Consider the following 12,662-nt stretch of genomic DNA (forward strand, 5'->3'; position numbering starts at 1 on the left):
GGCCCGCCGCGGGAGCCCGCGCCGCAGAGCGGGGCCCGCCAGCGCCACCCGCCGGCCGCGGGGCCGCACCGCGCCTCCCCCCGTCCCCCCCTGCTCCGGCTCTCAATGTTCCACACTGCCCGGCCACAGAGCCGCCGCCGCCGCCGTAGAGCCCCCCGGCCGCCTCCGTCCCCTCCTCGGGCGCCGCGGGCCCGGCCCGGCCCCCCGCCATCCCGCCCCTCCGACCCAGCAGCGGGACAGGACGCCGGCGAAGGTAAGGGAGCGGCGGGCGAGGCGGCCGCCGCGGCGGCTGGGCGAGCGCGGTGGGGGGAGGCGGGGAGGAGGCGGGGGGGCTGGTAGAGGAGCTTTGTTCTTGTTTTCGGCGCTCGCTGCCTGGCGGCGGCCGGGGACGCGGGGCCGGCCCGAGTTCACGCCTCACTTGGTGCACACGCACGGTGCGGAGCGGGGCCGGGCGAGCCGCCGCCGCCGCCCGCCGAGCCGAGGCGAGCCGAGGCGGGCTGGCGCTCCCCACAAAGCGCGGCCGGGCGGCCNGCTTTTCCCGATCGGCGGAAAAATGTCGGTCTGCCTGGCGGAGCTGCGCGGGGAGCGGCGGCGGGGAGAGCTGTGCAGAAGGTGCAGTTTGAATTATGCTTCTTCCCCCTCCGGCAGCTCTGTGGTGGCCAAATGCAGTTCTCGCTGCTGGCCATGTAAATAACCGGGGCTGCTGCTACCCCAGTGGCTTTAAATGCGTCGCGGGGCTTTTCCCCTTACTAAAGAAAGCCCTACCGCCAATAAAAAACCAAACCTCGTTCCCCCCCGTGCCAGCCCTTTAAATGCTTAGAGCAAGTGTACATTTCCATCTGAAATTAACCCAAGTGTTACTGGCAGTGTATTTTCTCTGAGAGAGGGGAAGAGGGGGGGGTCTGGCGTTTGGACCCAATAAAATGCTCTGCTCCAGTGTAAATATTTACAGGTTATTAGTGACTTTTTAAAAAACATTTTCAGTGAGGTCTGTTATTTACAGTGTGTCATAAGTTATTAATGTTCATTGCCTAAGTACCCTGCTAAATCTGTCTCATGTCTTAGAACAAAGTCGACAATTGGCATATTGTTTAAAGTATGAAAAAAATGTGAGTGGGTTTAAAAATTGGAAATATATGTATTGTCAGAAGTGTAAATATTGCTTTGTAGCTGTCAAACTCCAGTTCTCGGGTATGAGACAAGGAAGTATATTTTGATTAATTTCTCACTGAAACTGACTTGTCACCTATTCAAAGTTTTCTACAACCTGGGGAACGCCAAGAGAGAGTCCTGCCTGTGGTATGAACTCTCCCTCTTTTCTTCCCCAAAAAAGTTCCACATGATGTCCAGTGGTAGGCAGAGGTCAGTGGAACTTGGGAAATAACAAGAGAGAGTCCTTCCTTGTGTATTAACTCTGCCTCTTTTCTTTCCCCAAAAAGTTCCCCACGATGTCCAGTGATAGGCAGAGGTCAGACGATGAAAGTCCAAGTACCAGCAGTGGTAGTTCAGATGCCGATCAGAGGGATCCGCCTGCACCTGAACCTGAAGAGCAAGAAGAACGAAAACCCTCTGCCACCCAGCAGAAGAAGAACACCAAATTATCCAGCAAAACTACTGCTAAGCTATCTACTAGTGCAAAAAGGTAAAGGAGAGAGTGAAACATCCTGCAGTATTTTTGCGCAGTATTTGGAGTCACAGTACTCTCACTGCACTTTTTGGGCAGAGGCATTCTTCTTGTAAAGCTGTGTGGAAGGGAGTGGACTATCAACTTTGGTAGTTGACAGGAGCCTGCTCAGCAGTGTTTTAATTAATCCAAGGCTTGTTGGGGTAACAGAATGGTCCCATGTCTCTTGAAGAGCTGGTACAGAACTTGGTAACTTACAGGCTGACTGGGAGGGGGTACCTAGGTACGTTTTGTATTTGCAAAAATGTGTAAGAGAGCTTTGGCGCTTTTTTCCTGAGTTAGGTTTCCATGCCTGATTGGTATAGGGTGGAGTCCTCCTGGAGTATTTTGTTATGGTCAGTAGACTGATGACAGGCAATGCTGCCTAATTAAAGAAGTCATAAAACCCCAGTGACTTCTCTGGGTCTTATGAGAGCTTTTCACGATGATGCACAGGAGAGCCTTACGCACCTTGGAGGAATGGGTTCATCTGCCATTCTCCTGGGAGAAACGTAGGTGAATTTTCTCCCTTAGGATCTGTGGATTTAAACCGTGACGTTCTACAGGTAGCCTCTACCTTTAAATGTGAGAATCTTCAGAAACCTTGTTTAGTTATATTGATTCCATTGGTTTCATTTGCATATAAGTTTATTGGCAGTCTGGCTCTCAAGATGTATGCTCTGGTAATTTTCTCAAAGATCAGCTGTGTGAAATACTCAAACTTTAAATTCTTTAATTCCAGCTGTCTTTAGAGATGAAACATAACTTTCCAGTCCTTTCCCTGGAGTTGCTTTTCTTTGAAAACATTTACAAGTATCCTGTAGCAAGAAAAGTTGTAAAATAGCTGTAGTAGCTTCAAATTTTGCTTATTCAGCGTGACTGTTGTAGTTCTGACTTTTATGAACACTTCAGTAATTTTGTATTGGATTTAAACTTAGTAAAATCTTTTTGAAATATGTTAAAATTGTTGCAGTGAGTGGCTGCATGGCTTTGATGACTTTTGAACGTGATAAAGAAACTATTTGAAATAGGACTGACTAAAGAGAAAAAAGTTTTGCAAATACTGTGTGGTACTTGTAATTTGCTGTTACTTGTCTTTATTTGAAAATCTTAAGATACAGGTTTTTGACACAGAGTTTTCCCATATTGTCTTCATTTAATTGTTGCAAGTCTAATTCCATACATCTCAGATAGTTCAGTAGGCTGGCTGAGCTTGTTGGTATTAATGCAAGGACATCCAGAGCAGTTTCTGTAAGCTCACCTTTTAACACCTGCTATTTGCATGAAATTCACAGTATTGCTCTTATGGGTTCCTTTTGTGAAGAGAAGTCTTGATCTTTTTAAGAGGAGTTAACCATGTGTATTTTGAAATTGCACCTCTTACGTACCTGAATAAACTTAAATTGACAGGAAGTTTTCAGTACTCATTTTTCAGATCTTAACTCATTGTGAATGTTTGTAATAGAGTAAAGTTATGCACAGATTATTTCAAGTTATTGTATCAATTTTTATCATGTAAATACAGCTACTGTATAAGGTTGCAGGAGGAAAGGCAGCAGAAGGTATGGAGAGAAGCAAAGTTGATCCAGAGGGATTATTCCAGTAACAGAGACAGCTTTGCAGATCTGCAAATCCACTTTTTAAACACACTGCAAAGTAATAGGTAAAATATTGTGAAAAGAGTGTGTCTGCTGCCAGCATGGTTCATTTGAGCCTCAGTCACAGGTCCTGTAGCTCTGGTTTAAAGTCATTGTCAAATCTGCCTGTGCAGGCTCCCCCCCACCCCCGCCTCATTTGCATATTAGCTTGAAAAGAAAATCTCCCTGGTAAAAAGTGCTCGGATGTGAAAAAGAGTTACTTTTCTGAATAGTTGTGGGAAATTTCTACCCAGCTCAGCTGTAAGTGTTCTGTTTACATACAGCGTGGAGCAGAAAAAAAGCTGCAAAGTTTCTCAGCTGTGGGATTTGGGTTATGCCTCTGAGAACAAAGAGGAAGCAGCCATGTTAGCATTACTGAAGGCAAAGCCAATCTTGCATTTAACTGCATGGTGGTAGAGGGCAGTGTAATTCCCTGATTTATTCTATAGACTATCTCAAATGCTTTGTGTCTGTTCTCATTTCACCAACAGAATCCAGAAGGAGCTAGCTGAAATAACCCTTGATCCTCCTCCTAACTGCAGGTATGTAATGGCTTCTTAAATTGTGGTCGGTGGTAGGAAATTAATGTGCTCAGGTTAACAAAAGGCAAACTTAGTGTTTACGATGGGTGACTGTTAGACAGAAATTGCATACAGAGGATTGAACAAGCACAAAAAACGTTTGAAACTGAAGTTTGATATTTTGTTTGCATGTTGGAGGTGTAGTCATTAGTGATTGATGTACACGGTGAAATCTGTTCCGTTTGTTGTTCATAGCTGGTCACTGCCTTTGTGAAACATTAATTATATGAATGTCAAAATATGCTGTGAAGCTTTCAACTTAATGTCTGCATGTAGTTTGAACTGGGTTTTTGAGTGCTGCGTTTCTAGAGTGATCTTTTCATTCTGAAGTAAAGAACTGTATGTGATTTTTATATGCTTTCTCGTAGTATGTTGTTTAACAGATAAACTGAAGTATTGCCTCTAAATTTATGTGTCTGTTGGTCAAAGTTGTAGTCTCTTGATAAAGAATATTTTTAAGGAAGTTCCCAACTTGGGACACACTTCTGTTTGGTTTTAGGAAATGAAATTTTAAGCATGGAAGGCTGAGTGATTTAGTTTTAAAGTGGTGGTTTGGAATTGAAGCACTTCACCTGTAGGAAAGTTAGATAGTAGCACAGTTAGCTGATTTCTTTAAATCTTTTGCATGTTTTACTTTTGTTTAAAGGATGCATAAAAATCCTCATTAGCTGTGATCATCCAGTGTTCAGATTTGCAGTAAAGCTAGCTTTAAATAATGTGTATTTCATTTGAAGCATCTCAGTAAGATTTCTGACTGGAAGGTACCTTAATAACTCGTGTAACAGTGAGCCATGTACATGTTTTTTAAAAAATGCTGGAAATGCTTTCTGATTCTGTGCTGGAATTGTTTGGCTTTTGAATAGTTGGTGGGTGTTTTGTGAATTTGATAAAATATGAGCTGTTCCTCTGTCTCACTAATCCATGAGCACAGAGGCTAAACCAGAGCACTGTTTTATTGAATTTGTGGTGAAGACGTTTTGTCCTGAGGACTGTGCTGTAGATTGCCTGTGGCAGTCTGATGTATTTGCATGTAGGGTCAGTGGCTCTGTTTGATTAGGGTTTGGGGTTTGTGATGTTTTTTTTTGGTTTTTTGTTGTTGTTGTTTTGTTGGGGTTTTTTTGTGGGGAGAAGCATTTGGTTTGGTTTTAAATAACTGCTTTAGATAACTTTAAATAAATTACTGGGATCTAGTTCTGTGTTGGTCCTGCACTTGATATTTGGACCATCAAAGGGGCATGGCAGAAGAGAAAGTATTTAAATGAAAAAGAATCCTGGCGCTTTGCTTACAGTTGCCAAAAAGATAATTGTAGCAGTTTCGGGTACAGCAAGTTACAGCTTTTAGAAAGAGAAGTTTTCACACTCTGCAGCACTGTCTGATACTTGGCTCCCTGGCAAAGCCTGTTCCTCTCATATGAGCACAAGAGTATTGCAGAGCATTTTGCTTGTGCGCTGGTACTGCCAGATGCCCAGGAATTATGTTGAGAATGATGAAAAACCCCCAATGTGTCTAAAATTGTTCAAGTTTGTTCCTACAGAGAGTGGGATAAAAATGGGAAATTTTTTGCCATTGAGGAAGTCAATGCTTCTGTTCCCATAGGTATTTTTAAGAGGAATTTAGTGGATTTACTCAGTAAAAACTTTATGATGAGTGCATTTTTACCTTTTGCAAAACAAACAAAAAAAAATTTACAAGAGAAACAAGCTTCTGTAACAGATGATCTGGGTATTCTTGATAAACACTTTGAACAGAGTTTCAGTGCCCAAAGTATTTACTGTTCCATTGAAACTGACTTGTTAGAAGGAGCCTTTCTGGTACCAAGAAGTAAATGCAACTGTGAGTTATGTGCAGAAACAGTTGGCACTTTTACTTTCTTATAGGGTGTAGTAGCACAGATTAGGCTACAGCCAGATACAGCAGGCTGATGAGACCTCTGCACTGCTCATCATGCGACAAGCAGCAGGACGCTACTTATTGCATTTATTGTGAAAGAAAAAGAATTAGTAAAAAAAAAAAAAAAAAAAAAACCAAGCAAAACATTCAAAAGCCTATATAATTTGGGCATATTCACATGTGCTTTAGAAATAAAAACCTGGTGTCTAAGTTCTCCCAAAACCAGTTTTTCATGCACAGTTGTTTCTCTTCCAGTTCTAGAGCACAATCTTATTTGCAGTCCACATATTGCAAACTTCACAAGAATATAACTGGCAACTAATGCTTTTGCATGCTGATAGTCCTTCTGCTTACTCAGTTACATAAGTGATGAAAAATTACAATTTTTAAAATGCAGTAATGGCTCATAGAAAATGTTAAATGTTACTTTAACAGGATACAGTACAAATACTAAAGTACAAATATGTTGAGCGCTCTCATATCATGTTAAACACTGATATCTGCTGCCACTTCTCACCTGCCAGTGCAACTGCCCAGAGTCACCCCGTGGGAGTGACCCGAGGCTGATTTAGCTACTTTAAAATGACACCGACTGGCTGCACTGTGATTCTCATGCAAAAGAGGTGTAGATTTCTCCAGCAGTTGTTTTTCCTGCAGTCACATCTATTGCTGTAACATCTGCTTTATAAAAATGCCAGAGCCCCAAGAAAGCCCCGTTCCTGGGTATGGTGAGCAGGCCTGGGCTGCACACTGACTTCTATTTTAGGCACTGGGATAGCAGAATGACAGGCACGGCAAAACTGACTAAACAGTAGTTTTTTGCTTGCTTGTCTCAACAGTAAGGATTGATTTCTGATTCTGTTAATTGGACAATGAACTGTTGAAAAAGTCATGTTATCATGTATCATGCTGTCACGTTTGTGAGCAGTGAATACGAGCTGCATCTCGGGGGTACCGAGATAAACTATAAAACTTAATATCTACATGCTGATAGCTTTACTCCTTAACATGCAGTAGTACTAAATTCCTGTGATTTTCAAGAAAGATAAAGCATCAAAAGCAATAAAATTAAGTTCAGTCTTAGGCCACTAAAGATGTTGGAGAAAAATTAAGTGCTGCTTTCCACTCTTGTTTTCTCCTGTTCTACAGAAAAGCCTGAAACAAGTAATTTACTGTCCAACATACACCATAGCACTAGGACACACAGGTAAACTGAGGACAGGTATCTGATTCCATTTTTTCTTGCTTTTGCCATCTTAACTCAAAGCTGTGCTACTTGATGCAGTGTGCTGTATTTAATTTCTTTTGTGCTTTTAATAGCATAAAGCAAAGCTAAAAAGATCTTGGCCCTATTGCTCCTAGGCAGCTCAGTTTCAAACCATGGCCAAGCACTTACATATACTTCAAGGTGTGGAAGAGTGCCAAACCCCACTGTTACAGACTCTCAGGTAAATGCTGCAAAGATTTTGCACGTAGTGCATGGTAAATCTGGGCTGCAGAGATGCTCTTAAATAGGTTTGACATATCTGGAATAACTATTTTCAGCTCATAGCATAAAACTGTTTAGATCAGAGGTCACTGCTCTGCAGTTAAGATTTTGTTTGAGGCTGCTGTTGAGACCTACAGCTCAGGTGGAGCAGGGCACTGCTGTCTCCAGCTCTCATTGTATTTCCTGGATTTTAGGGCTGGCACAAGTGGGGCTGTTCCCAGGGGTGCTGTGATTTATAGCAGCTTCCTTCAGCTGTTCCTGGCTGCCCTGCTGATCTACAATAACAAAAATGTGTATTCCCAGTTTTCTTTGTCACTCTTTCTCATTTCCATTCCTAAATTAAATATTGTTCTTCTTTGTGGAAAAGTTTTTGAAGTTCTATTTAATAACACTCATGTCAGCTTAGTTTATAGTTTACAGCCCATTTACAACAAATCCACTTTAGTGTAAACTTTGCAGGAAATGAATGCAAACACCAAATTCAGTGTATCCACTCAGAGCTTAATTCATGTGGTTTAAAAAGTGGTGAGTTGAAATAGTGCATCTTTCCCAGGCAAGCAGGAGAATGTAAGTCTTTTATATCCTGTGCTGTAAATTGGCTTTAATATCTTCTCTTTACTAAAGTAAAAATCAGATATTTGAAAGCAGATGGTTAAAAAGAAAAAAGTAAAGTGGAAAGGCCAGGCAAAACACTGAGCACTGGTCAGAGAAGCAACTTGCTTTCTTTGTAGCTGCTGGGAAATGGGACTTACTGCTAAGGGAGAGCAACTGCTTGGATCACCCCTAAGGCTCCCTGCTCTGTCTCATCCTCTAGCCAGTGCGTGCCTGACCTTATAGGTCTGTTGGAAATATTTTCCTTAACAGGGATTACAATATTGATTCTTATTTATTTTTCAGGCCTTGTATGCTAATGCATACTAATGTGATTTCTTGAGCAGTACTACAAAAGGTGGCAGTTGATGATTTTGCTGTTTGTAGCCTCTCCTAGACTTGCAAATAGGTTGATGGTTTATGAGTAGATAATTTTGAAATTATGTATTTTAAAATAACACTCCCAAAGTATGTGGACTAAGAACAAATGGAAGGAAGATGTGTAAGGGGCTTGTTTTAATACAGGATTTTTCTGCTTCTTAAAAACTGCATTTGTCCCTTTCATTACTGCCACATCTTGGGCTAATTCCACCCTGCAGAGTGTTGCCAACGCCAGGGTCTGGAGTCTGACACAAAGAAGAATGCCTGCAAAACCCTGGCAGGCAAACGCTATTACTGCTTTGGTTATGGACCCATGAATCCAGATGTTTGTAACTGTCGGACTGTGCTTGTTATTCCATCAGTGTGGGAGCACTGCAGTATGTGTTTAAAGCAATATTGTGAAGGTATTCCTCAGACCAGCAATTTAAGCTCTTTCAGTTGAGCTGTCTGAAACAACGAGGAGCAATGAAAAATTGTGCTGGTGGTGCAGGCTCATCCACGTGGGGAGGTAGCGCTGGATTTGAGCTAATGCAGCCTTGTGTTTGTGAGGAAGGTGCTGCAGCTAAGCTTGTAGAAGCATTCCTTTTGTTAACATACTTTGTCTGCAGTAAGGTTACAGGCAAATGTTTACTCTGCAAACAGTTGTGCCTGTTGAAGATGTTACTGCACAGCTGTGGTTTGCTCCAGTTCTGCCACCGAGGTGACTACTTCAGTCAGAAAGTGAAGCAGATTCATGTGATTACACTGTAATGCTCCCCAGGGAGGGGAAAAAAAAAAAAGAAAAAAAAAATCATCCAAGTTTGCTTAAATGGTTTAAATAGGTGATTCATATGAACTCTGCTGGGTTTTTCCTCTTTCCTCTCAGAGTAGGCATTGTTCACACAAAGCTTTTTGCCACACACACCAGGATATGAATAAGCCAATCCATTCCTTTGTCTCTAGAATATAGTAAGTTTCCATCTTCCCTTTGTCAAAATCAGGCATTCTGTTGCTTTTATGAAATCAGGAGGAGAAAGAATATATTGCATGCAGTCAAATAGCAGGCCTTTATACAGTAGCACAAGTGTGTGCCCCTCTTCACATGTACGTTTTGTTCTTCCACTCAAGCTGTTGACTTTTCAGATCAGTGTAAGTCCCGCAGTTTTGTGTTTATTCTGTTAATGTCTTGTTGGGCAAATGTCTTCATAGTACTAAATACTAAATCCCAGTAAAAACCCTGTCAATTTTTCTGGTTTCCACCTTTGCAGTGAAAACCTAGTTGTGAGCACTAAATGGCTCCCTATAGAAGAGCAGTTGATTAAGGTGTGTAAGACATAGTTATGTTTAAGAGTATGATCCCAAATGCTTGTACTAAAGCTGAACGAGCAAAATTTTAAAAAATTACCCAAACTCTACTTGATAATGTATCTTGTGACACATTATGCTTTTTATTGTCTCTCCCTGCCCAGCACTGTCACCACTGAGTGCAATAAATGCATTCTACATGAAAAGAAAGCTGAAGTTTGCAGAATGGTTTCGAGAATACAACCCACAAGATTATTTCTAACACTTCCTTCCCCATACAGAAGTTTACAGTTAAAAAATACAGTGAAGAGGGTTCATGGCTCTTCTGAAAACATATTTGAAGCAACTCTAAAATAAATATTGAAATTCTACTTTTTAGTATTGCCCATATCTGATTTATCTAGAATTATTTCTCCTGAGCATTTTCTTCCCTTCTCCTTCTTCCTTCCTTTTTTTCTAGCCAGAAGACTGTAGTCAGAGTAGGAAAGAATGGTGTAATTTAGCATAGCAATCAGAAGTCTGGTATTTTTGTATTTCTGTCCAGCTGGAGAAGCAGCCTTTATGTTGCAGTGTGGCTTTTACCTTATTTGCTGGTAGTGAGTGAAACTGCTTAAGGAAGAGGGATGATGCAAATTTAGAAAGGCATTTCAGTAAAATATTTAAGTGTTAAGTAGAGCCAGACTGCACTGTTATTTAATACACTTTCATTTAAAAAATGCACTAGTGAAAGACTGTGTAACTCCTGAGTGTTTTGAATTGTGAGAATATTTAAATTACTTTTTTTCAGTTGAGACTAGATGACAGATCCACTAACTCAAAATGCCTCAAGTTTTGGGGTTTTTTCCCCCTTTTTAGTATTGACCTCCTGCAAGCTATAAACCAAGGTTTTTTATCAGACCCCACACAGTGAATTTTTCATGCAAGTATTCTCAGTGGCATAATTAAGAGAGGGTTATGCAACACAAATCAACATATCTACCCATGGGAGTAAGTTTTCATGCCTGCAGATTTGCAGGTTTGACACTTGCGTGAGCAGTGTCCACAGTACTGCCCTACCTGCTCTGAAATCTTTGTGTTAGTCCAAAGATTATATAGATACTTTGCTAGTTTTTAACAGCACTACTATCAAAATGAAAAGAAAAATAAAATGAATGTTTGTCTATCTACTATAAAGTTGCAGAAATAGTTCAAACACTTTTTCATTCTGCTACTGGTGTTAAAGAACTGATACTCATTATGTCTTGAGTTTTATCTGGCAACAATAGAAAAGCCTGACCAGTTTTTTAAACAATTCTTTAGGTATTGTGCAAACATTTGTGAAAAATGCCAAGTAATGGGTCTTAGAGTTAAGAACAAATCTGCTTTTTGGATTTGTATAGCTGTACAAAGGCCCTTCAGACTCTGTGATAAAACTGACTAAAATATGCCGTGTATATGTATAGTTCTTTCTTTTTACACTCAAACTGCGCATTGCTCACCCCTGCCAGCCTGTCATACTTAGTTTGTGATCAATAGTATGTGTGGCAAGGTCCTAGCACTGTATGCTTCCCCCTCACACTGACTTGTCTCTGTGTATCAGTTTCTTTCCTATTATAGACTTGGGAGACCTACTTCAAATTCAATTTAACAAAGTGCAAGTACAAGAGAATCAACTAAACAGCATCAAACCCCTCATGTAAAATTACCTAATTCCTATAAAACTGATGTGTGGAGGTTTCCTAGAGCTGGTGTAACTTGGGTTTGCATAGGTGGGGGAACATTTTGAGGTAGGTAATACACAGATAATGAAAAATACCTTGAGCATATTTTCTGAATTCAGGGCTGAGTAGGCAGAGGAATATCCAGCTGCCATCTCAGTCAGGGGCATGTGTACTATTGATCTATCTAGGAGCTGTGCTGTTCCTTTACATTGATGCCTTACTTTGAGCCAGTAACTGCTGGTGATAAATGAGTCCTAGCCTGCTTGCATTAATTTGGATTAATTTTCCCTCTGCAGAGAGTGCACTATACTGTTACCTAGTTCAGAACTGTGGCTGGAGCAGCTGTTAATTTTATAGTACTTAGTGTAAAACAGACCGGCCAGACCTTTTAGAAACTCAGATACTCAGAAGTTTACTTGACAGTGATTAAACTACCATTGTAAGCATCACTTTCAGAAACAAAGGAGGGGTAAGATTTTTTTGGTTAAACACCAAAGTGACCTGTAGTTAGCAGTGAGTCACTTTCAGGTTGGAAGAATCTGTAGAGGACCATCTCACAGTCCCTAGTAATTGATGTTTTCCTTACTGATGAGTATACTGGCCTAGGGCATATAAATACTGCCTTTGGAGTTAACAGTGGGGATGAAAGGGTTGCAGCACATTGGAGAACAGGACTGGAATGCTAAGTGATGGGGGCAAATGTAGGAAGTGACCTTTAAAATATTGTGTAATTTAATAATGAGAACTGCAATGTACAGCGCTTTAGTAGGCATAATCAGCTGCACAAATCTGTGGGGAAAAAAAGACTGGATAAGGATCAGTTCTTCACAATAGGTGTAGCCTCTTTGAGGATCATGTGCTTTGAAGGAAGAAGGAGAGAAAGGAAGAGATCTTCAGATATAGAAGAAAGTTGCTGCAAAGGAAATAAAGCAACTGTTGCTAGTCCAGGGTTGGTAGTTATGCAAAGCAACTTCAATTGCCGTAATGAAGACGTAATAATATCTATGTAGGAGTACCTGGACATAAAGACAGCCTGCAAAAGGTGGTGGGTCTGCATTGCCAGAAGTTTTTAACAAACAAAGGACTGACAGGAGCAGTTTAGATACAGTTGTTTCTACTTCAAGCAGGAAATAGACTAAGTGACCTCTTAAAGACCAGTTTGACCAAACTAGCATTTATACTGGATTTAAATTATAATGCTAAAGGAAAGCTTGTGGGGAAGTGATTTTCGCTTCATTTAAAAACTATAATTTAGTCAGGGTTTTGTGGTATAATCATCCTGGAAGATATACAGGTGCTATGATTCCAAGCAGCAGCAACAATTATTTAAAAAGTCAGTTCAAGTGCGCAGATTTTGTGCTGTTGTCAGTCCAAAAAAGCAAATGTTCTGTGATTTTTCTGCTGTTTTATTATTCCCCTCTGTCCCTCTCCCACCCCCCACCACC

General features: G+C 41.1%; 1 protein-coding gene across 1 annotated transcript in view; it reads left to right on the forward strand.

The window, feature by feature from the left end:
• The first annotated feature begins 6 nt into the window (after positions 1-6).
• UBE2E3 (ubiquitin conjugating enzyme E2 E3) overlaps positions 7-12,662 on the forward strand; it is a 55,215-nt gene continuing 42,559 nt past the window's right edge. Inside the window, exons 1-3 of the mRNA XM_041473235.1 lie at positions 7-253; positions 1,440-1,642; positions 3,792-3,842. Of these exons, the coding sequence (XP_041329169.1) occupies positions 1,449-1,642; positions 3,792-3,842 (245 nt within the window). The 5' untranslated portion in view covers positions 7-253; positions 1,440-1,448. The remainder of the gene's footprint in view (positions 254-1,439; positions 1,643-3,791; positions 3,843-12,662) is intronic.

Source organism: Pyrgilauda ruficollis, unplaced genomic scaffold (assembly GCF_017590135.1).
Source record: "Pyrgilauda ruficollis isolate IOZ18807 unplaced genomic scaffold, ASM1759013v1 scaffold3, whole genome shotgun sequence".
NCBI lineage: Eukaryota > Metazoa > Chordata > Aves > Passeriformes > Passeridae > Pyrgilauda > Pyrgilauda ruficollis.